General features: G+C 32.0%; 2 protein-coding genes across 8 annotated transcripts in view; both read right to left on the bottom strand.

The window, feature by feature from the left end:
* Positions 1 to 7,235: 7,235 nt before the first annotated feature.
* On the bottom strand, positions 7,236 to 11,128 carry LOC134252816 (scavenger receptor class F member 2-like). Of its 5 annotated transcripts, none has more exons than XM_062735359.1 (6): positions 10,807 to 11,112; positions 10,659 to 10,711; positions 10,270 to 10,434; positions 7,986 to 8,036; positions 7,810 to 7,909; positions 7,236 to 7,482 (listed from the first exon to the last, which is right to left on the bottom strand). In XM_062735359.1, the coding sequence occupies exons 1-6, from the start codon at positions 10,896 to 10,898 to the stop codon at positions 7,473 to 7,475; spliced, it is 471 nt and encodes a 156-aa protein (XP_062591343.1). In that variant the 5' UTR covers positions 10,899 to 11,112; the 3' UTR covers positions 7,236 to 7,472. The 5 variants fall into 5 exon arrangements, with proteins under 5 accessions (XP_062591343.1, XP_062591346.1, XP_062591344.1 ...); XM_062735360.1 differs by lacking the exon at positions 7,236 to 7,482 and adding an exon at positions 7,513 to 7,707 and having other exon boundaries at positions 10,807 to 11,117; XM_062735358.1 differs by lacking the exon at positions 7,236 to 7,482 and adding an exon at positions 7,513 to 7,638 and having other exon boundaries at positions 10,807 to 11,116.
* Positions 11,129 to 18,077: 6,949 nt separating this feature from the next.
* LOC134252817 (platelet endothelial aggregation receptor 1-like) overlaps positions 18,078 to 26,307 on the bottom strand; it is a 33,545-nt gene continuing 25,315 nt past the window's right edge. Inside the window, exons 5-7 of one of the 3 annotated variants that reach the window (XM_062735363.1) lie at positions 19,739 to 19,835; positions 19,587 to 19,624; positions 18,078 to 19,249 (exon numbers count right to left, since the gene is read on the bottom strand). In XM_062735363.1, the coding sequence (XP_062591347.1) occupies positions 18,630 to 19,249; positions 19,587 to 19,624; positions 19,739 to 19,835 (755 nt within the window). In that variant the 3' untranslated portion in view covers positions 18,078 to 18,629. The remainder of the gene's footprint in view (positions 19,250 to 19,586; positions 19,625 to 19,738; positions 19,836 to 26,307) is intronic. The other 2 variants (XM_062735364.1, XM_062735365.1) reach the window with 2 other exon arrangements.

Raw genomic sequence — 26,307 nt, 5'->3', positions numbered from 1 at the left:
TGGGCTAATCAGTGTACAGAGAATGAGGAGGATCAACAATTGGTTAAAGAAATACAAAAACTGGAGAAAAAGCCTCAGGAACCCAAGATGAAACTACCCCTGATGACCGATAAGGCCCAGAAGAAGAAAAAGTAAATTGTTGTATTTTTTTACTTGAATAAAATCTGTGTTCTTGTTTCTATTGTGTGTTATTGTTTTTTTCCATTTTCGGAAAATCACTGTGAATGAGTGACGTCATAATCACATTCTTTTGACTCGCTGCCAAAATCGTAGTAGCAGCGTTGTGAATCGTAGTAGCAGCGTATAGTGTATAATGTAAACACAGTGTAAACACCCCGTATAGGACATATAGGGGCTATGTACTAACCCACCTAGTCCCCCTAGGGTTAGGGTTAGGGTTGTACTGAGTTGACCCAACTATCCCCCACAGACCCCCTAATCTGCACTCTCTTGACCAGGCTATCCCCCAGGGGCTGCACTCCCTTGACCCGCCTATCCCTCACAGGGGCTGCACTCGCTTGACCCAGCTATCCCCCCAACCCTAAAAGTGCACTCAGTTGACCCGCCTATCTAGACGCCTTATACTACTAAAATAAAATAAGCTGAAATAAATAACCACGGGAAAACAGGTTGAAAATAGCTAATTGAAGGTGAGTATCTTTTTTATGTCAATTTAGCATTGATATTTTTATTCAAAGTCACCGTTAATTTTTTGATTGCATTTTAATCAACACAAGATATGTTATTTTACCTTTATTTTATGCATTTGTGTGAAAATTGAGAGCGAAAAGTCAAATGAACAGGATTTTTTTTTTGGGGGGGGGGGGGGTATAAATAAAAGTCAAATATGTACATCTTTTCATGAGCTTATGATACATTGAATTTCTCAATATAGATCGAGGTACAGTCATATTGAAATATGAATTACATAGTTTTCACATTTCTTATAGTTTTTACGTTTATGAACATATTAATGAACAAACTCAAATAATGGAGTGTTCAATTGCCTTGGAAACTCTTGTCTTACTTTTTGGGAATATAATTCCTCATCGGACATTAACATTTCATAAAAATTGTAGCCACTTCCTTTCTTTATTATACTATTTGATAGACAGGGTAAATTTTACCTCTTTACCTTCTATATTTTTTTTTATATCGCTATCTTATACCTCATTATAATATGCTAATACAACGCACTATCTGATTGGTTCTAGACAATATGTCACAGTTTTCTTTTAATTATTTTATCTATGATACTTATTACTCATGGCAATAACTTTTCCTAATACTCATCTATAATGAAAAAAAATGTGTTAAAAATGAAAATGAATTCTAGTTACTTGTAGTCTCATATTGTGTTACAAATAAGAGGTTGCTTTTTGTTTACCTATATGATTTTTATTTGATGAATAAATCTTCCCTACAATTAAAAATATATAACCGAGTTTAACCGACCGTGACATTCAAAGAGAGGTCTCTTGGACACATGTAGAACACAGTCGAGGTTATTTTGTCAGAGGTGGTCAAGAAGCCTTTAGCCCCCTCCCCCCTTCCCCCCTTTGAAGGAGCCAAGAAATGGTAAAATATTGATGACTTAGTGAAATTAAACGATCAACAGTTATGTTCTCTCATAAGCTGTATTCCTGAAACTATCACTGTCTCTGCTTAAATGTTGAAGACATATTCTGCAAATATGTATGAAAGATAAAAAAAAAAAAGATTTAAAAAAAGAGAAAGAGTTTTTTTTTAGCCGAAATTTTAGACATTTTTATCATTACATTATTTATACATTCATAAATAAATTTGATTTCATGCAAAAGATGAATGTGAAAGTAATTAATGACGCATAACTAGATACGATAGACAACCCCTTGTTTATACATGGCATCATATCTTGTGTGTGAAATGTGTTTCCGTATAATTTGATTTATTTACAAATTGTTCATGTTTGTCGTGTTGATGTGGAATTATTATAAATTCCCGAATTCTGATACTTTACAATTCTGTTGTGTTAGGAATGAACATTATGAAGATGCATATACTTTCAACATTATGAAAAATATAAAGCAAATCGAACGCCTTTTTGTGTGCAGATCATGAAATGTACTGAGCTCCACGGCTATTTGTTGTCCTGAGCGCAATAATCATGACGCCCAAATTCTTACTTGGCTAGTGATACCTTTAGAAAACGTGTGTATCTAGATGAAACTTAACTCGGCAACATGCGCCATCCCATTGTTTAAGTTGTATTAGGTGATTACACCTCCTATACCCGATTTCGCGGATTCAACGATACCCTAATACCGGGTATTATACGCGATTTCACGGATAATACCCGATTTCGAGTATTCTCTCCGACCTGTTTTAGGGTGGTCGAAATAACAAAAATGCAAAAAGATACATAGATTGCTTTTCGTTTTATCAGTCTAAATAAAATTGCAAGCTTGTGTATGCTGTCGCTCATAATTCAAATACAAATACAAATACAAATACTTTATTGGCACAAACACAATTACAATAATTGGCAAAGGCCCACTGAACAACATTAAATAATGTTTACATATTTTTTCAAGAATTGTCAAGTAATTGACTTCTAAGATCAAAACAGTCTCTGATAAATTTAACAGTAACTTTCAAGACTTTTTGTATATTACTGTTTATACATAATTGTTGTAGCATATATTTCTCATTGCTAAGATTAATATTTTTCTTCGTTATTTTATAAATATTACTAAAGAATGCGTTTCTTAGCTTAGAGTAGGAATTACAGTGAAAAAGAAAATGTATTTCATCCTCAATCACACCAGTATTACAAACATTACAATATCTTTCATTTCTTGATGTGGAAATATATCTACCACTTTCTATTGCAAGTTTATGTGCGCTTAGTCTAATTTTACTAAGAGAGGATCTCTCAGATCTTTTTTTGAGTAAATCAACATAAGGACTTCTTTTTCCTGAGTATACTTTCTTGAAGAGATCAAGTTTTTCTGAACCAAAGATTTTTGATGTTTGCTCTTGAGTGCACTGATCTATGATTCTTTGTTTAATGTTTGGTAAAAGGTGTTGGATGGAACCTGTATATTTTGTAATGTTAGAGAATCCAAGATTATCAAGAATAGAAAATAATTTCTTAGTCCAAGAATTACAGTTAATTGTGGATGGGTAAAGTTTAAAGGCCAAAGAATCAGAAGTTCAAATAAAATTCAAATTCAAATAAATCTGATTTGATTTCTTTATAATATTGTATAAAATTCTTAAAAGAAAACGGACGAATTTTAGGTACAATGACAAATGATCCAGTTTAACCTGTCATCTTTTTACTTTTATGACTTTATGTGCCTTTAAAATCAAAGATATCTTGAATAAGAGTAAAGTACAATGGCACGCTAAAACTCAATATTATAATGCAGCATAGATGTAAACATTTTCTCAGATCTTTAATTAATAAAGTATAAGAATTATTCATCACTTTTTGAAGGACATAACAGTAATTAATGATGCATTTACCCGTAGTTGCTAACGTCATATGTTACGATCGGTTTTTTAAACAAAAGCAGGCTACTAACAGACTAATGTATGTTACAGTAATTTTGACAACCATATTGAAAGTCAACATTTTGTAAATTCTATGGTCTGATAATAATCTCTTTTTCAAATATAGCCTATCTCTGAGTAATATGACTGGTCAAGAGATCATGCCAACTTGGAACCTTAACAAACCTCTCTGAAGTATCCTGGGATCCATGTTTCTTGTTTTTTTATATTTGTATTTGTAAATGTTTGTGTGATAGATCAATGTGTATGATATCTCTACTTTTGATTTTGGATTTTATTTTATAATTATCAAACTATTATATCATTTTTGTGCGTAAATCAAAATATAACAATATTTAACAATCAACAATCAATCTTGATAATATTATAATAAAATAAGAGCTATTATATCTTTTCCTAGAAGAGAGGAATTTTGGAATTTTAAGCTCAAATTTTATATTAAAATCCCATTATTAGTACATTAAATTTTTGGTTTTAAAATTCAGAAATGAAGGACTGTGTTTTCATTTGATAACTTGGAAAAAATACTTTATAAGATTACATTTTAATTTAAGAAAAATAATCTCGGATTAAACTATAATTATTTCCTCTAGATGTGTACGATGTAATTGTGAAGATTGTAAATTGAAGGGTACAAGTTTGTATAGATTTTTTCTTTTGTTTTAAAATTTCCCGCCAAACAAGATATTGTATAGATAATGTGAATTTATACTATAATATTATAGTAGGAGTATTCTCCTAGTTATAAATCAAATAACAAACAGTCATTAACTCTCATATAGCCTAGTTATCATCCGGTGTTTTAATGTCCACACCAAATCCACTCAACTTCCGGTTGACCTGGTTTTGTAGAACGATTTTCAACTTATTGTATGCTGTTAACTTAAAGCCGTGGCTATCTGTAGTAGACATTTTTATGTTTGATAATCTATTTACAACAAATTTTCATGAGTGAAATTCATAAGCATTTTATTGTTTTCATTTTTTACGGATTTCTCTAAAGGAACCCCCTACAGACAACATACTGTCTGCTTCAGCACGCTCTTCTTGCGCCAAACGCCGCATACGGTGTAACTTTTTCTCTAAGTTTATACTGTAATTAGTACAAACGTAAAGAACACAAATACAAAGAAAAATTTGATTTTTTCCCTTCAAAAATGGAATAGACACAATTTTATTGTTTTCTATGAATTGGTTACAATAGATGCTGGTTTCAAGGAAAGTTAATTCAAAAATAGTTAAAATTTGGTGGCATGTTTTAAAAATCTTCTTCTCAAGAACCACTATGCCAGGAAAGATGAAACTTATGGGAAAACATCCTCAAGTAGTGTAGATTTAAGTTTGTTCAAATCACGACCCCCTGTGTTTTGGCGGGGTCACAATAACCGATCAAAATTTCACATAGAAATATATAAAAAAAAATCTTTAAAAAGCTTCTTCTCAAGAACAACAAAGACATGATTGACCATTCTTATATGGAAGCATCCTCAGGTAGTGTAGATTCAAGTTTGTTCAAATCATGACCCCCTGGGTAGGGCGGGGCCACAATGGCCGACCAAAGTTTAACATAGAACTATATAGAAAAATTCTTTAAAATTCTTCTTCTCAAGAATAGCAAAGCCATGATTGATCATAATTATATGGAAGCATCCTCGGGTAGTGTAGATTCACGTTAGTGCAAATCATACCCTCTCCCCTTTAAGAAATGTTTGGGACTACTTTTCAATAATAACCTTATTTCTTCTTTTTTCCTAGCCAAAGTGCTCAGGTAAGCGATGTGGCCAATGGGCCTCTTGTTTATTTTCGTCATTCACGTTATACGACTTACCATCTGACTTTAAACAACTGTGATTTGCCTCGTTGCACTGACATCCTCTTTGCATATCACAATATTGGAAAGGCAAACATTCACATCTTTTGATACATCTGCTTCCATAATAGTTAGAGGGGCACTTAGAGGAGCACTTAGTTCCCCAATATCCTGGGTCACATTCTGAAAGTACCATTTTTACGTCTTTATTTGACATAGAACAACATTTTTAAGGCGATGCTTCTATTGATTCTGTATTGATGGTCACTTTGTGAAGATTACAAGGTAAAAGACTAACCATCGCCTTTTTTAGCCTCTGTTATTTTTTTATTATTATTGAATCTTTGATTTCTTTAGAATGTTAGATGAAAGAGTCATGTAATCCAGTGTCAAAAAGTATACCAATACATTTATTCCCTAGTTGTCTATAATCTTTGCAGCATACATAGGCAATTCTACAAATTTGAATATATATTAATCAACTTATAATCAATTTATGTCTCACAATAAATGAAGGGAAATGCATGTACTTTTAATCATTTACTTTAACTTGTATGAAATAGATCTTACCGATCATCTAAATGCTCTATACAAATATTTTCTCCTGTTAAATTTTTACAGAATACAAAAGAAACAGTCAAAGAATATAGAAGAAAAGAGATGAATCTTAAAAGCAGCATTGTTAAACATGTGCTTATGTTTCCATATCCTCATCATAAAAATCGAATGTGACTTTGATACGATATAGCCAAGTGCTATGCCTATATTTTTTCCGTTTAAAATTACGGACTTTTGAACACTTCAATGAAAACAATGTCAAATACTGGAACATTTCCTGCCCATAGGCAAACTAAGCAAATCTTAAAGATATTTCGACAATGAACTTCCTTTTAACTTGACTTTGTGTTCTTATGTTTCTCCGTAATTTGTCTGTAACGTGATTGTAGCGTGTTTATAACATCATTGAAATGTGTGGCGATAACAACAGTATTCGAGCTCAAAAGTCCATTTAACATTACAAGTTAGAAGCGGATCAAACACGAACCTCCAAAACATGAGAAGTTGGATCAGGTGCCATAGGGAAGTGAGCATCTTCTGCCGAAATGATACATTCGAGAAATTTCCAAACATACAAATCTTAAATAAACCCAAGTAGCTAGGGAAAGTTACAAATGCATTTATACAGGAACGCGAGAGAGTAATAACGTCAAGTTATATAATTTTTTTAAGAAATGGAGAGGTCATATATATTAAACGATTCTATGAGATACTAGTAATTCGAATCTACTTTTATAGAAATGTTTTGTCAACTTTTACATGCTTAACAAGATACCATAGTGCCAAAAAACCGACAAATTAACAGAATACGTTAAGTTGCATTGTGGATTAACTGTTAATACTACAGGAACTGTTAATACTATAGGAACTTTATGCTTGGAAAATACAAATACAATAAAAAAAAACCATAAAACTATCTTATATGCCTATTAAACATAATTATATTTTCCATCATTTTCTATTATCTTTATGTTCACATTTTCAAGCGTATTTAAATGAACAGTTTTAACTTTCGTTGTAGTTTTCAATATGAAATATTTTGTGAATCTACAACGTTCAATACTCTATATAACACATGAAACATTGTGAATGCGTGGTTTGTTGTAACAATATGTACATTCAATACTCTAGGAACACCAAGATTGATCAATTGTTTTCATTTAAATTAATTTAAAGATACAACAAAATTTGTCTTCTTTCATTTCATTGTTCATTTGCTTAATTTAGCTTTCCACGTCACTATCATTTTTAACGTTTTTTTAACGCACTGGTTCTAATAGGCTCTGTATAAAGTCATAAGGATAAAACTCGTACTCCAAGATACAGCTTAACATGTGTAACATTGGGCATATTAATCCTCTTTATGTTTAAATATGGTATTTTTGTCAATTTGTGTATTGTATTACATAGAAGAAATAAATAAAACACAATATTTCATTTCGAATTATTTTTATTTATGTTTTGTATTGAAACAAAAATTGACTTTTTAATTTTTTCTTCACATCCTGTTTTTCCAGTAAAATAACCACCGGAGAATGAACACCTCTTATTTGTTTCTGTAAAAACATTAAAAAAAAATCACATTTCACCCTTCTTGTTAAATATATTGGTGCGTATTTCACTTGAGGAAAAGGAAAACAGTGGATCTCTTCTTCTATGAACGTACGTATGTATAAGATACTCTGTCGTGACAATGTCATCATCGCCTTTCACTATCAATAGATGGTTAACGGTTATTTGATGCAGTCATATTCTTTATATTTATTTTCTTCAATCATAATCTAAATTTTAAAAATTGTAAAATACTTTTAAATGAACACTTATTTTGATAAATGTATTTCATTTTTTTTTTAAATCTAAACTTAAGAACAAAATCTATTTACCTTAAGCAATCTGTGATTGCGATAAAAATCAAGGGAAGGAAAGAGAGGGCTGACGGGAATCCTTCATGGACGGCACAAGTATTGGAAGGTGGGGCAATATCTACAAATAAAGTTTTCATTTAAAAAGTCATCAATTATTTTTTTAGTTAATCTTCATAAAATTGTCAAATACACACTGTATTGGTAATTGGTTCCCACCGTTCCTTCTCCAGTTGTTTTCTTTGTCTCTTTTTCCATAAAAGAAAAGATGAAAATTTATCAATGTCAATGTAGGTTAAAAAGTCCTTAGACAAACCTTCATTCATTACTTACATTCTCTTTCATTAAGGTATTCAAACGATTTAAAATAATTTTAAACTAGTTAAAAACGCATTGCTATATAACAATAAAAGTGAAAAGAACCAAATTCACAAGACTGATAACATGTAAGGAGACAGTCAATTTGCACATTAAAAGTTTTTGAAGAGTTATCTGCCCTTGATGAAAAGAAGAAAAATTTTGATTTGTCAAAATTTCTGCGGGCAGAAATTTATTTTAATTCATAGTTTAAGATAAAGAAGGAGTTTATGCACATTTTCACCAAGAGATTTGTTTGAATTTCAAATTACTTTTTACAATATATGATAAAAACGTGCGCTGCCCATAGACTTCATTGTAAAATTCAAGGTACAATTAATTTGATAATAATCAACATTTTGAAAATTCCTTCGGTGGAGCATATTTATTTGATAACATCTTCAAAATGCTACCATGATTGAAAATATCAGATCATTCATTTATTAGGTTAACAATATGGTCGTCTAACATTAAATACCTTAAATGTATTTTTATTTTTTCTATGAATAACTATTTTTATTCACTTTTTCGATATTTCATATCTTGAGACTGTTGAGTTAATTTTTTTAAAATAACTAACTTAAAAATTCAAAAGCTGTAAACCCCTGATAAATGTAAAAGTTGTAAAAGTACAAATTATATTTATTCTTATGTCGATACTATCCTTCAAGGTGAGCTAGAAACAAAGATACCATAGACTATAGATACCATAGCACATTTGTTTCATATTTGGATGTTTTACTTGAAAAAAGATGTTAATGGTAACCTAACAACAAAGCTTCAAGATAAACGAGATGACTTGAACTTTTAAATCGTCAATTTCCCTTACTTATGCTGCAATATACCTTCCTCACAAGAGCATGCTCTACGTATGAACAATTTTTTAATTGAGCTAAGGTATAGTTGCATATTTTTGCCATTCTCATATTTTTTGCCAATAAAGCATATCATGTCAAGTCAAGATAACTATCTCGTCAAGTGGTGATAGCTTTCTGGTTTGTCGTCAAAGACCGACTTATATCTTGTCAAGTCAAGATAAGCTATCACGTTTTGTTGCAATAGCTATCTTGACATGACGAGATAACTTTTAATCGCGATACAAGATAAATTATCTGGTTTTGGCGAGATAGCTATCGCAAAAATACGACAGCTTATCTTGACTGGACAAGATAAAAGTCGGTGTTCGACGACAAACCAGAAAGTTTTCATGACTTGAGGCGATAATTATTTTGACTTGACGTGATATCTTATGTTGACAAAAGTTATCTGAATGGCAGAAATATGCCACCATAAAGATAAGCTATCACGTTTTGTTGCAATAGCTATCTTGACATGACGAGATAACTTTTAATCGCGATACAAGATAAATTATCTCGTTTTGTCGAGAAAGCTATCGCAAAATACGATAGTTTATCTTGACTGTACAAGATTAAAATGTCGGTGTTTGACGACAAACCAGAAAGTTATCATGACTTGACGCGATATTTATCTTGACTTGACGTGATATCTTATGCTGACAAAAAATTATGTGGATGGCATAAATATGTCACCATAATAAGGTATTTAAAAAACAAGTTCATGAAGCAAGAATATCAGTCCCGTTTAAAGGCATAATTTCTTAAGTTCTATGATTGATACAATGATCTTGTGAGCAAATACAAACTATACTATATTGGTTCAAATGCTGACTGATCTTTTCATTCTATTTGCTAGTCCATAATTTACATACTGAATTGACGGCGGATTTTTCCGTTATATCCCCTCATGAAAAGGAGCACTCGGTGGGTGTGACCGGTCGGCAAGGATGCTTACTCCTCCATGGCACCTGATCCCACCTCTGATGTTTTTTAGGGGTCCGTGTTTGCTCTGCTCCAAAATTTGTATTGTTTGTTGGACTTTGAGCTTGAATACTGTTAGTTATCTCTATATATTTCATTTCATGCCAAACACTTCAGAGCTATGTGTAAATCAATCAGCAATATCCAGACCAGACTATCCGGAAAGTCCCTTATTAAAAAAGTTTTTGACAAAGGTGGTAGTAATTTGACTCGTCTATATGAAACTCAGAAATTCGGTTTTACATCCTTTTATTTTCATAAGTGATATTTGATTTAATAAATATACCATTAGAATCAGGACAACTTGCACTTGTCTCGTTACATTGACAACCACTCTTTGCATTACAGTACTGAAATGGCAAACAATCACATTTCTGGCCACATCGCTGACCAAAGTAATTGGCTGGACAGGTCGCAGAACAGTTAGTTCCCCTATAGCCTGGATCACATTCTGAAAATACAATACTTTTTATCTTGTGAATATATATTTTTTTCACAGATAAAACAATGTACGGTTTATGTGCTCAAATAAACAGTTTAAGTGATAAGGTTTTCCTTATTTTTTATGCAGATTTTATACGTTTTTCATATCAACTACATTTCAGAGACATTGTGAAGTATAAATTTTATTATTCTAAAAAGTTAACGAAGATCTTTTCTTCATGGTACACATACCTATACATGTGTTTCCGACTTGTTTAAAATCCTTACAACAAATCATGATCGTTCTACAAAATAATATTTATAATATATATCTCACATTTATTAAGACATTCATGTATTTTACCCAATAAAAATTACCCCGAGAAAACACTCCACTTACCCATATCTACATATATTACTTCCGATTAAATTTTGGCAAGATAACATAGACATACTAAAAGTGTATGCAAAAAAGAAGACTTGCAGTCGCATTTTATGACAATATTATGGATACTGGACCTTATATTTTTTTATAAACAGATTTTTTTTTAAATGTTTCACTTGTAGTTCCTTGTTATAATCTCCGGAAATCGGCTTTTAATCTTTGATATATGAAATATGAATATTTACTTGGGATAACTCCAAATCGTTCTAAATTAAGAAACATTTTATAAACTCATTAATATATTGCTATATCAATACTTATCATTAGATATCTCTTTTTTGTTAACCTTCCTCATCAACAGGAGACTCTCAATAGTATCACAATATCTTGTGTAATTATTGTTTAGCTTTAGGGAGGTAATTGATTGAAATGAAAAAATATTGGAACTAACCTTATGTATTTAAATTTATCATGTCATGGTCATTTATTTATAAATAAATACAACTTGTCATTCCCTGGATATAAATACTGAATTCAAAAGGCTCTGAAAGTGTTCTTTAAAGGGGATGAACAATTTTACTGTTTTCTTTCAATATAGTGAAAATATGCTAATAATATCTCATTTGTGTTTTTACACGTAGTAACTCCCCGGATTTTTGTTTTATAAAAGTCAAAGGGTTAAGGAAGCTTTTCAAATCGTACAATATTCAATGTCTTTCTGTCGTCTATCCGTCTTTTCGACTTTTCCCTCAAAAGCCACTGTGACGATTTCATCTTTACTTGAGGTGCTTCTTGAATAAAGAGGATTAAAATTGGTTCCAATAAAGACCACCCCTATGAATCAGTTAAAATTTAAAGACATTTTTAAATTTCTTTTTATCATGAACCACTTGGCCAGATAAGACTAAATGTATGCCAAATACATGTACATTATGCTTTATTTTAAGTGAGATATAATCATTACTCATGGAGTTAGGGAAGTAAGCAAAAGAGGATCAATTTCTTACATTTGAATAAGTAGGAAGATATGATTAAAATGTCCTTCTCAAGAACACCCTGAGGATGATTAAATAACTTTATATAAATGTATTTTCAAATTTGGATCCCCTGTCTAACTGACACAGCAGCTGTGAACTCCTTAACATTATCAGGAAGAAGTCATTTTATTTATATTTAGTATGAAAAGAGAGGCCGAGCGATATTTATTAAATACATACTTCAGCCTGACTACAGTAACAATTTGTAAACTAACTCTTCATAATATTTGCCAGTAACCTGACTCCGTTCAAAAGAATATTATTTTTCATCGAGGAAAAAAATTCTGAAATAACACAAACAAACACTATATATAGGTAAAAAAATGCAATTCCTTATGTAAATAAAGCAAGGTTAACACTGGACAAGATGAAGTAATCAAGTGAATCTTAAAGTTAAGTGGTCAAGTCTTTTTCTATTCAAACTTCTAAACAAATAAGTCAGACTGCAATGTAGTGAATTTCGAGTTCAGTGATATAAATCGAATCACTGTTTGAATGAAATAGCTTATTGTCAATTGATTAAATGCTGTCGGTATAGCGAAATCTTGAGGTCCAAAGCAGCAAAAGACTTTCACATTTTTTAATAGACAACAAAACTTAAAATGATTAAAGTGATGACTTTCTTTTTTTTTCTATTGTCAACTTCACTCATCAATATGCTATTTTCGCCTTTATATTAGGTTTCTGTATTCAAGTTGGTCGATATGCAAAAGCATGTTCTACGAATGAACAGGTTCGAAAATGATCAAGCTTCTGATAAACAGACTTATGTTTAAAGTAGACATTTCGTTAATTTGTATGAATGATTCAATGACTTTTCAGCGAATGCAATCTTAGGACAAATGTTTGACTGATGATTTTCATAATTTCATCTTTTTGACAAGAGTCACGCGAAGAGTGAGAATGGTCGACTGTAATTCTTCCTCCTTTATAGCATCTGACCCCCCTCTGATATTTGGAAAGTCTGTAGTTGCTCTGCTCCCAACTTCTTAAATTTTTTAAGTGAATTTTTGAGCTTGAAAAGTATTCCTTATCTTCATACTTTATTACAACAGAACTAATAATTTTGACTCCTCTAGATTTGTAGTGATCTTGCTTTTTTCACCGCAGTGATGCAAAATCACATTATACTTCTTATAATGTTTTAATGTTTTAATATTTACATCCACTGAATATTTTCTCCTTTATTTCTTAAGAAAACCCATTGCGTTAATCACTGCATGAACTACAGTAGGCATGTCGCCTGTACAGATTTCTTGATCAGTGGCTGTTCCATCAATGAAACGTATAAAGACGTTCGCATCATTAATACAATAATTAATCGTTTTAATCCTACTTTAAATGATTATTTAAACAGATATAAATATAAACAATAAAATGCTTTCTTTGTTTGCTATTACTGGAATTGCCGGTCGCAGCTATTGCAGAAAAAATTTACATATCCCGTTTACTCGGTTATGTATTTTTTTCTGTAACAGCTGCTTCCGTTAATTCCAGTAATAACAAACAAAGAAAGCATTTTATTGTTTAAATAAATTAGCCTTTGTTTCCTTATCAATTCGTTATTTTGCCATACAATTTATATGAAATATTCACTTTACTATCAAACTGTTTATCTAAGGTTTTCACTGAATACATATATAACTACATGTAAACACATTGTCATTGTCCTCGATGTGAACTTCATTCAGTGTGTTTGTACGTTTGGTCCTGCAGAATATAACCCGTTACTGAGAATACTTCTCTTTGTAGTGGGTCAGCTACACCGTTTCTAATTGCAAAACGAACAAACCCCTGCAATCTATTCATCGCCTGATTTAACTGCTATGGATTAGCATTTGGGTCGAGAGAGCACTCAATCCATGAACAGAAAGTCTTTAGTTTGAACTCTGACCGCGTCTGACCAGGTCGATAAAAAATAACAACTGTAGCGTCCCCAAGCCCTCGGCACTTTGAAATGAAAGTTGCAGGTCCTGCGGATGAGACCTTAAAAACCGAGACCCCTTGTCACGGCATAAGTTGGCTCGATAAAGATCCTTCACTGCTCGATGGTTCTGAGTGCTGAGTAACGCTCGAAAATTCCGAAATATAATTCCTACTCCGGTGTCTGGTGACATCTTTATATAAGTGAGAAATTTACCAAATGTACGAAAAACAACAAAACATATCAATCAATCGAACCATCAAACTCAATTTTATAAATGTAGTAATTTTTATCCTCACCGCCAGTGAAAAAATGAACTGTATCTTCATGTGTCTTTATTTACATCCCCTGTCTTGCCTCCGCACTAAACTTCTACTCGCATGTATTAAACATGGATGTACACACTAAGAACCATCACTCTTACAAAAACAAACTGAAATACACATCAGAGTTAATTTCCTTATGCAGTCAATACACTCGAATATTTGATACAGTTATTTATCATTGTTATATGGAAAGTAACATTACTTCATTACTATTTAGCAGACTGTAGGTACCTGAACAAATTAAACCAAGAAAGGGGTCAGTCACAAATGACATATTATTGGTAGTCAAAGATTTAATAAGTACTAATTAAAATAAACAGTATTAAATTAGTATTGATATTTAACCAAACAATTAGTGCATCTTGATCAGATTATATTCTCTCATGCAATGAAACAAATGCTGAAGTAGGTTTATTGTCTACAATCAAAAAATTTATTGATTCCATTGACACAGTCCTCTGGAAAAATAATTATCCCTTTGCCAGCAAAATAAATCTTATAGATAATTCAAATTTGAATTTGAAAAGATAATTCACAGTGTATTGATATTATACTTTTGAAAGTACAAAAAAAAACATAATTCAGGAAAACCTAAGAAATACGATACATGAAGATAATGAATAATATTCAAACTCACTAGTCCATTCAAAGAATACACATTAGGCAAAATGGACCTTTGAGGCATCAGGAGTGGAAATACGAGTAAAGGAGTAGGCATCACCTGTCAACCGGTCACAAACTTCCGTGTTATCCTCGTCATGATTGGAGAAAAAAACGTAGACAATTCAGTATGAAAATAATGGACTAACAATAAATATGAAAAACGTCAGTTAGCATTTAACTCAATGAACTTGCTGACAAGGCAATTGCTCTCCAATTGTTCATGCATCGACCAAAATCTTGCGATCGAATTTATAACTTTTAATGAGACTGTTGATACCCTTAAAGCTTGTCTCATCAACTTGATTTTCTATAGCTTGCCTCGTTTCAGAAATTGTTCATACGTTGAACATGCTCTTACGTATCGAATCTACAGAGAGACATAATTTCATGGTATTAATAAGCTTGTGCGATCACACAACAAAAAATTAATTGTAAAATCAGACAAGTTAAAGTTTCTTCTGCTCTGCAATAAAAACCTGTCCGGATTCTATGATTTAAATGTAAGAACCATCTTGAGAAAGAAAATATGTTAATGAGAACTTCTCCAGCCTTTTATTCTGTTCTTATTCATAGCATAATGATATAATTCATTTTGCACAAGACGGTGTGGAAAGTGCTAAACGAAAATCTACTTCATTTTAATCACTTGCTATATTCCTTTGGGTAATTTGTTGCAATGTGTGTAATAAAAAAAATATCTACGAGCAAAAGCTGGTTAAAAGTAATTTCAAGCAATTATGAAACACATGAAACCTTTAAGGAATCATTGTAGATGTATTTGAGTAAACTTTTAAATGGAGACTTGTCATGAATCTGATACCGTTCTCATTTACTAAGTTAATATGGGAGTTTTGCTCATTTTGAATAATTTGAAATGCTCTTGCCTATTTTCAAACTATATACCGATGGAAAAGTATTTGAACAATTGCTACAACGAGATAAATTATTGACAAACAAGCCGTTGAAACAATAATTTCAGCAGGCTCGTTTAAAGTCATCATATCGTAAGTTCTATGGTCGATACAATGACCTTGTCAGCAAATACAATTTATCATTGAGTCAAATGCTGACTGACGTTTTTCATACTAATTGTTAGTCCATTATTTATACATGTACACTGAATTGACGACGGATTTTTTTCATTATTTCCCGATCATGACAGGGATTACACGGAGGTTGTGACCAGTCGGCAGTGTATGTTCACTTCTCCATTGCACCTAATCCCGTCTATGATGTTATGGATGTGTGCGTTTGCTCTGCCCCTGTTTTTTATTGTTTATGGACTTTTGATCTGGAATACTGTTCATTATCGCCATATGCTTCATTGTATCTAAGTTTTCTTCCCCAATTTATCCCCGAAATAACATTTTAATTCTTTAAATTTCATCTTTTAAAGATATTCTAAAGCTATTCTTGTTTTGAGGGAATGCTATAGTATGTTTACCACATTCTTTGAAATGGCAACAATTTTCTCAGATCCTTTTTCCTGATTTGCATGAAATTAATTTTTTTTATGAAATTATTTGTAATCTAAAAAGTTTGATAATATCATCTTTGAACATAATTTGCTTCCTTTACTTTATTTAATAAGTAATCGATGAATATATGTCATTTATTTTTCAATGATGTTTTAACATTATGTTTTAAAAAAGAGCTTCACCCATGATTCGAACTCCCTCCAAAGCTCATAATTGGGCGTAAGACTGAACGCGTTAACCATGAAATTGCGACGATCGAAGTCTTCTTGTTATTGCGTCAGTGTGCTTTAAATAAACACATTTGTTGAAACAAATATTTCTCCAAATATCATTTTAACCTATCATTGGGTCGTAGTTTCATCCAATTGTTAGGCCTTTGTCTTTATACTAAATCTGATTACGGAATGCTCCACTTTCTTGATCAATACATGGAGCTGACGGCGGGTGTGACCGATTAGAGGAAGATGCTTACTCCTCCTAGGCGCCTGTTCTCGCCTCTGGTATTCCTGGGCGGCCGTGTTTACGCCCTGCTCACAATTTGTATTGTTTGTAGATTTTCCGAGTTCGATTACTGTTCGTTATCTTACAGTTCAAAGTGTTCGATTTCCAAATGGAATGGGTTCAAATAACATTTTTTAAAATTATATATTTTACGTACATATACTTTTTTCCGTCACCGCCAACCCATTCATATTCAAAAATAATTTTTTAAGGGTCCAGTCATAATATCCAATTTTCATTAATTATCCTTTGCTGAATGTGTTTTATTTTGAACCGGAGACATTACGTCTTATAGGTTCTGTCGACTTTTAAAATTATTTTCAATCAATATATCATTCAATGTAAAATGAATCAAATGCATTGAAGATGACATTACTGACAACATAATTTTAGAGAAACATGACTTTCCGTGAATTTTGAAATTTGAGAAAAATATATAGTGCTGAGTAAAGGTCTAAATTTGATGCCCTTCACTACATTGCATATATATGTGTAATAATCTTGCAAGATCCGTAAATCATCAGAAAAGAAGTTAAGTCGTACTTGAAGATTTATTCTGAATTGAATAACTATCAATGCTAAGTAGTAATAATTTTTAAACCTTGTGTTCTCCCGGTGTGTCGGTGACCATTTGAGTAAACAACCAATATAAACACCTTTTCCTGTATGCAACTGCATGATGCTGTCTTTCCTGTATGATTTCAAAATAAACGGAAAATAACATCTGTCAGGAAGTATTTAAATTAGAGGAAGGAAATTAAAAGAAAAATATCCGTAATAACACCAATGAAATGAAATTAATCATAGCTCAATTTAAACTTGGACTAAAGCTCGAGTATAAATTTTCAAAAAAGTTCCTGCAACTTATCAGGTTTATTTCATGTTATAGTTTTTTGTCATGTCTTAATTTGTTTTCACCATTTGCATTGAGAACCAGTTATCGTTATTGGCTGATTCAGACTCCAACATTGTGTGACCGTGACACTGATCAATAGACTTGAGTGCCACGTAAAGGTTTAGTTTGTAATTATAAGCTATTCATCGACATGGTGACATCTCCATGAATTCGATAAAAGTGGAAATAAGGAACAGTGATATAATATTCATGTGTGCTATATAATTTTGTTATATTCCCATCATATGAATATAATGCCTATCAACTTCTTCCTGCTCTAATGAACAACACGCGTTAAATTAGAAATAAAATCCATGAAACTTATACACACATTTACATGTATTATATAATTGGAAGTTATTCAAAATTTGTATACTACATAACAAAATTTAAATCAAATTCTAACAGTAAGGTTTGTATTGACATTATTGAAGCATTTCTAGTTTGGAATTCCGCCGCCCTAATGAATAAATAAAGTTCACGGCGAAATTGACCAGTCAATGGGGCTGTTTTCTTCTTCTAGGCACCTGGTTTTATCTCTGAATTTCATAGATTTTGAATTAACAACAATTAACGATTATCAATGATTGTTCAAACGAAGGCCTGAATTTATGTAAACAGACAAACTTATAAACAGAGAGGAAGGTAACTGTATCATAATCGCATCTAAAATCTAAAGCTCAAAAACGGAGTTTTCTGCATATGAATATCTTGCTGATGTACCCTCTTAACTCTGTATTGACCATAAGATGACTTGGAGGTAGGCGTCAGAGTAATTCTATTATTCACAATAGTCCATTTATCTTCTTTCATAAATTTTAATTCTCATGAAACTAAAAAGAACAAATTATTGCATGTACCTTAACAATTTCATTCATTTTTCACACAATCGAAGAAAGATTCTTTTCTCTTATCTTTAAAAATATTTCTACTACATTTCAAATGTTTCATTCCATATCATGAAAAAATTCAATTTAAAAAAAAATGCCAATTTTTTTTTTCTAAAAATGCTCACTAAAACTTTGTCTTTTTTGAAGTTTTTTGTACTGATGAATAAACATCGCCAACAGATTCATTAATGTGATAAATATTAATACAATTAACATAATCTGCTAAACCGTCCTTATCAAAGTCCAGTTCGGAATTGGAAGAAATCTGTTGTCTGGGAAATTCATTTCCGTATACAACTTTAGAATGTTGTCTGCTGTACTTCACGTCACAATACTCACCATCTTCTACGTCTGTTTCTGATTTTAAGGAACACTTTCGTTCAAATGATTCATCTTTTTGTAAATCAACTGCATTTTGTATTGCGTAGCTCACATCAAAATAAACTTCCTCTGAATGTTCGCTGTCCGTATGAATGTCTGTCTGTGATTCTTTTTCTTTTGTTTGGATTCTTTCCTCACTTTGTTCAGAAATTGTATCAGGGGAGAGACCCGGGCAGTGAGAGGGGTTCTCTATGTTTTTATCACTATCAGATAAACTGCTAAGCTGTACTCTGAGACTTAAATGATGGTAAATTCCCGATGTTGTGTGAGCGTATATGTCCTCAGTTTGATGAGGTTGTGGATTAGTGCCAGGGGACGTATCTTCGACATGTAACAATTGTTGATCTCCCAATGTATATCTTTCTTTGAAAATAGGAAAATTTCATTATGAATTCCTTAATCATAATAGAACAATTTCAGTCCTAACTAGAATGTTTCTAACGTAGATGTCTCGATTATTTAATAAATAATAGATTTATCTGTAAATATTTCAGAATAGAAATAAATTTTAGATTTCATACTGACAATCTGTCACAATATTTTTCTGTTTCATATCAAAATTCTGTAAGGAACCTAGAAATTTTAAAATAACGTACAAGTGCGACGTACGACAGAAGACATGTTTGTAAAGAAAGACCTATTTTATGCTAAATCAAAGGTAAATGATAAAATTTAAACAACTCTGTATATTAAATGTTACCTTTCTTTGCCTCTCTCAATCTTTTCTTCATCCAAAAACTTTTTCAAAAAAATAATTAAAACTAAATAATTTAAATATTTTAAAGAATATGTAGTAATGAAGTGCAATCAGTGGATCTATTTCTGAAATTATTCATTAGTAAAGAACATTACCTTATGCAGGTGACCCCAGCTGCAAGCAGTAGAACGACTGATATTGTCGAGGATAAAGTAACTGTGAGTAAATTTGTCGGGTTTTTGTTATGATAAGCTACAATTAAACGTTTTTTGAGATTTGGAGTCATGCATTTTTTAACACTTTTCTATATATTACCTTGAAAACCTACATAAAGATATGCAATAGAAATGTCGTCAAAGCACGAAATAATTGAAGGAAATTTCAACACTATCTTATTATAAAACATATATATTTTGCTTATCCTTGAAAATGCACACATCGACACATCTATGGGTTCAACTTGTCTTTGTTATATTTTTGCTATTTTTCTTTACCTTTCTTTATCATATCTGATTTATTCATAGAGCTAAAATTAAATGCTTGTTTAAAAAGGAATAAATCAATGCAGAGTACTTAGTATCTTTTTTAGCACACATACTGGTTAAGATGTAAACACTTGTTTTTCCTAAGCTTGTTTCGACAGTCACTGGTTCTGTGAAATATAAAGAATAGAGAGACATCATTAAGGCTATTCTCCAGACAACTACATAAATTTATAACAGAGTTGTGAAAAATAAATTGGATTTATTCTAATATGGTAGCTGAAATGCAAGTGGTTATTCAAATAGGAAAATACAGATTATGATTCATGATTGATGGCAATTTCTCTTATCAGAAAGATAGTAATTAAAACACAGATAAATACAGATTAATAAAATAATAGGAATATTTTAAGAGAGAGGGAAAAAAACTTAAATGTATAGAGAGATAGAGAGGCTTTTCCGTTTTTTCTCGATCATGACAAGGAGCACACGACGGATATGACCGGTCAGCAGGGGATGCTCACTCCTCTATGGCACCTGATCCCACCTCTGATGTTTTGGGGGCCCGTGTTTGCTCTGCTCCTATTTTGTATTGTTTTATGGACTTTTGATCTTGAATACTGTTTGTTATCTCCGTATGTTTCATTTCATCATATTGTTTATGACGATGTTATTAATCATTAGTAATTTTTATTCAATACTGTCAGTCTTTCAAATCGCTAATATTTACAATTTTATAACATAAAAAAATTTAAACTCTAATCTTTCAGTATAAACTTAACAAATTAGTTAGCTCCCCCCCCCCCCCCCTAAACTTTTTTGCAAATATATACATAATATAGTCAATGAAAATGGGCTTTACCATTTTTTGTTGGTTTAGCCCACTCCCACCACCCACCCCACTTTCGATTTGCTTCCGACGCCCATGCATATTCATCATAGACATTTTTGCATCGATAAATTCATTGGATGAGCAAATGCACTAAAATTTCTAGTTTAAAAATATATTTTATTCATTGAGTTGGATTGAACAGCAGGCATGATCTAAGATTTCTATCAAATTTTTAAAAATATTTATCCATTTATTTTGCTTTGAAGACGGCCTGAAATGAAACAAGTTTAGCTCTTAAGTTTTGGGAAAAATATTATTTTAAGCCACTCTGGTTTTAAACACAAGTACTCTGAGGTTGACGTCAAAAGGATGCTGGATTCCCTAATTAACAATATTTATGCAGTCTTCGAAGGCCAGGTCTGCCAACAAACTTTTAAAATGCTATGGACCTAATTATGTTTATTTATTTATTCAGAAGACCTTTTTAGCTCACCTGAGCCGAAGGCTCAAGTAAGCTTTTTTGATCACATTTTGTCCGGCATCCGTCTGTCCGTCTGTCTGTCTGTCTGTCCGTAAACTTTTACATTTTCAACTTCTTCTCAAGAACCGCTAGGCCAATTTCAACCAAACTTGCCACAAAGCATTCTTGGGTGAAGGGGATTCAAGTTTGTTCAAATGAAGGGCCACGCCCTCATTCAAGGGGAGATAATTGGGAAGTAATGAAATTTTGGTGGTATGTTTTAAAAATCTTCTTCTCAAGAACCACTGTGCAAGGAAAAATGAAATTTATGGGGAAACATCCTCAGGTAGTGTAGATTCAAATTTGTTCAAATCATGACCCCCAGGGGTAGGGCGGGGCCACAATGGCCGGCCAAAGTTTTACATCGAAATATATAGGAAAATTCTTTAAAAATCATCTTGTCAAGAATAACAAAGTCGTAATTGATCATTTTTATATGGAAGCATCCTCAGGTAGTGTAGATTCAAATTTGTTCAAATCATGACCCCCGGGGGTAGGGCGGGGCCACAATGGCCGACCAAAGTTTTACATAGAAATAAATATGAAAATTCTTTAAAAATCTTCTTCTCAAGAATAGCAAAGCCAGAATTGATCATATTTATATGGAAGCATCCTCAGGTAGTGTAGATTTAAGTTTGTTGAAGTCATGACCCCCAGGGGTAGGGCGGGGCCACAATGGCCGGCCAAAGGTTTACATCGAAATATATAGGAAAATTCTTTAAAAATCATCTTGTCAAGAATAACAAAGTCGTAATTGATCATATTTATATGGAAGCATCCTCAGGTAGTGTAGATTCAAATTTGTTCAAATCATGACCCCCGGGGGTAGGGCGGGGCCACAATGGCCGACCAAAGTTTTACATAGAAATAAATATGAAAATTCTTTAAAAATCTTCTTCTCAAGAATAGCAAAGCCAGAATTGATCATATTTATATGGAAGCATCCTCAGGTAGTGTAGATTTAAGTTTGTTGAAGTCATGACCACAATGGCCAACCAAGTTTTACATAGATATATATAGGAAAATTCTTTAAAAATCTTCTTCTCAAGAATAGCAAAGCCGTAATTGATCATATTTATATGGAAGCATCCTCAGGTATTGTAGATTCAAGTTTGTTCAAATCATGACACCTGGGGGTAGGGCGAGGCCACAATGACCGACCAAAGTTTTACATAGATATATATAGGAAAATTCTTTAAAAATCATCTTGTCAAGAATAGCAAAGCTATGATTGGTCATGGGACTACTTTTGGATTTAAACTTTTCAATGATAAACCAATTTCTACTTTTTCCTAGCCATAGTGCTCAGGTGAGCGATGTGGCCCATGGGCCTCTTGTTTATGTTCTTATCGAGCAGAATTTTATTTAAAGACTGTTTCATGAGAAGAAAACACTTATTTTGACCTTCAATGGCAGATTTAGTTAGATTAATGACGTTATATCAATCAACAATAGTTTTTTTCAATCATTTGTTTACATTTTTGATCAGTGAACTTGAAACAAAAGAAGATACAAGATCTGTCAGACCTGTTTTTGATTTGGTTGCTTTACTGGTAATTGAAGAAAAGCGAAAATGGTTATAACTAAACTTTGTGACAGACGAGATACCTTTTGCTTCTTAATTGTTAATTTTTCTTATCTTGGGACCAGTAGTGATATTTCGCTTTTACTTGCATATGGTGATAACGTCTCCAAACTTTTTTTCCAGGTATCATGTTTAATGCATTTCAACAGATTTGTTTTTTGTAGAATTTTTGGTGTATCATTCTGCATATCTTAACCCCTTTTGATTTTGATTTTTTTTACAATTTTCAAACTAATATTTCACCTTTTGCATAAAGCAAAATATACGTATTAAATAAAACATTCATGCTTGAATACAAAATTATGGTTATATAAATATGCCTTTTTCAAGACGTGGAAAATATTTGGATTTAAAACTTAAATAACTCTTTTAGCAAACCAGCGACCGATTTAAGATTCAATTTTGGAAAAGGAACCTAAGAAACTCCAGTTCACCTCGAAAATCAATAAAAGATAAATTGAGGATATGTTAAGTTTTTGATATAGTTTCCAAAATATCATGCCGCAAAGCAAAGCATATTTAGGTGAAATAAATCTATATTATGATAAAGTAAAATAATATTTTTTTAAAGTATGGTGTATTTGGAAATCTTTCTGTATATGAGCACTCATCTTTACTAATATATATGTAAAATAATCATCTACTTTGGTCTGCATAAAATAAATGAAATGAATTCTCACCTGGATCTGTACAATTATCACTGGTCGTGTTGCACAAACACCCCCTTTCTGTATCACAGTACTGATAAGGAAAACAGTCACATGTTTTATAACATCCTTGCCCATAGTGGTTGGGAGGACAGGTCTCGGAACAATTATAGCCGCGGTACCCAGGATCACATTCTGGAAGTTATATATTACCTAATTTTCATTGAAATGGCATCAGTTTATTAAAATATCAATTGGAATGTGTTAGATTTTCAAAAGCATTCCCAACACTTAAGAAACTTTGAATTATCAGGAATTTATTTTTATAACCCATAGTTTTAATGTTCGCATATATTTAAGTTGCTGCATAAAATTTGCTTGAATTATTTTTTTTCTTTTCTCTGCTTTTCACTTGTTAGAAAAAGGTACATGCCTACACACGTGTTTCCAACAGGTTTGAAGTTCTTGCAGCAAAACCGGGTATTTCTAGAATATATACGTTCATTCGTTTTTTTTTTTTATCACAAAAAGATTTTCAAAAGATAACAGTTATTGTTTCTGTCCCTTCTTTAAAAGAAAAAAATAAGTAAGGATTTTCTCACCCATCTTTGCAGACACCTTCTTTTTGACAAAATACCATTACATTATCTAAAGAACACACAAAAGCAAGTATCCAAAGTTCCATTTTTAAATAAATTTAAAATGCATCGAATGATCAGAACATTCATATCTGAATCCATTTGCTTCCATCTCAGAGGTTTATGGTGTAGAAAGAACAATATAACTGATTCATACTGAATTTTAGAAGGAAATGTATATTTAATTATCACATTTCCAAAAAGCAGGAAATCTAATTCCTAAAACTTTCCCTCCGATATATTTCAAAACAAGGAAATGAAAGAACATTCATCTGATTTTACATAAATAAAACTAAGGAATAATCGGTTAATTCCAATCCCAAGCAACCTGATTTAGAAGCAGATCAGAATATGAAGCTTACGCTAACATTAGTCTTATACATTCAATTTTTTTTTGAGAGACCCCTAATGAAATCGGCGTGGTAAGCATGATTTTTTAATCTTGAAATAATAAATATAACAGTAAAAATTAATTAACAATTTTTTTTTTATTTTTAGTACAATCAAATCCTGCATTAAAAAACGTAATTTTCATTAATTACCCATTAATATGTAAAATGTAAAACTTTAATTGCACTTTGAACTCCAAGAAAATATCAAAGTTAGACGGAAGAGGTTATCTATCGAGGCAATACAACGACAATAATTAATTTACAATACTGTAGTACTTCTATTCAAATGCCTACTCTATATATCCCTGTTGAACCTGAAATAAAAGATATCAAGCAGTCTGGCACGTCTCATTCACAAAATCTGGCACATATGTTTCATACTTGGAAATTTTACTTGAAAAAGACATTAATGGTAATCTAACAACAAAGCTCTAAGATAAACGTGATGACTTTAACTTTTCTATCGTCAACTTCCCTTACTTATGCAGCAATATACTTTCATCACCTGTATACGGCGTTTATATATATCAGTTGATTCGATACGCAAGAGCATGCTCTACGTATGAACATTTTCTAAAACGAGCTAAATTATTTACAGATAAGGCTATGAAACAAGAATATCAGCAGCCTCGTTTAAAGTCATCATTTCGTAAGTTCTTTGATCGATGCAATGACCTTGTCAGCAAATACGATTTATTATTGAGTCAAATGCTTACTGACGTTTTCATACTGATTGTTAGTCCATTATTTATAAACTGAATTGACGACGGATTTTTCCGTTATTTCCCGATCATGACAAGGAGTACACGGCGGATGTGACCCGTCGGCAGGGTATGCTCACTTCTCCATGGTACCTGATCCCACCTCTGATGTTTTAGAGGTCTATGTTTGCTTTGCTCTTATTTTGTATTGTTTTATGGACTTTGATATTGAATACTGTTCGTTATCACCATATCCTTTACGTTCAATTCTATTTTGATCATTCATGTACCACACAATCAAACTCGTTTATTGTGTATAAAATTATAACTAATTTTAAATCTTTGTAATGATAGCAGTATTCAGGTAATGTGTTTATCACTGCGTTCGATGCTTTTCCTCGACCTGCATTCATGGATATCTAAACGGCTTTTGCTGTACATGAATGTATTCCGTGTAAGTGTTTTTTTTTCCATACTGCAGCAAATGCATTGAAAAATAATTTACTTCTCATTATAGTTCTAGTTTTTGTTAGATTTTTACTTTTCAAACATGTATTTGGTCAGTTTATGTATTTCTAAAAACTATGCTATCGGAGATGTGTACATGTCGACAGCCGGGCTAGAAAATCACTCAAGTGAAACAAATGTACTAAGCTTTATGTAGCAGGTTCAGGGACCGAAAAATTTTCAAATAAATATGGCGGAATCGAAGAAATATGGCGGACGAAGGCGTACAGGAATGTAGTAGGTCGTACAATGCACTCTCTCGCACTATTATATATTTGTTATTAGAATGAAATCTCAACCACTACGGAAATAATTTTATGTTCTCCAGTGTAATTTAACTAATTTTACAAGTTCACTGAAGCTAGTTTTTTGCACACACTTCTAAATTTATGTAGACCATATCACATCCATATTAAAGTA

The sequence above is a fragment of the Saccostrea cucullata genome, unplaced genomic scaffold (genome assembly GCF_032062105.1).
Source record: "Saccostrea cucullata isolate Sc308-1 unplaced genomic scaffold, CSIRO_AGI_Scuc_v1 ctg2678, whole genome shotgun sequence".
In the NCBI taxonomy this organism is placed as follows: Eukaryota; Metazoa; Mollusca; class Bivalvia; order Ostreida; family Ostreidae; genus Saccostrea; species Saccostrea cuccullata.
This window is presented reverse-complemented; position numbering and strand designations above follow the sequence as displayed.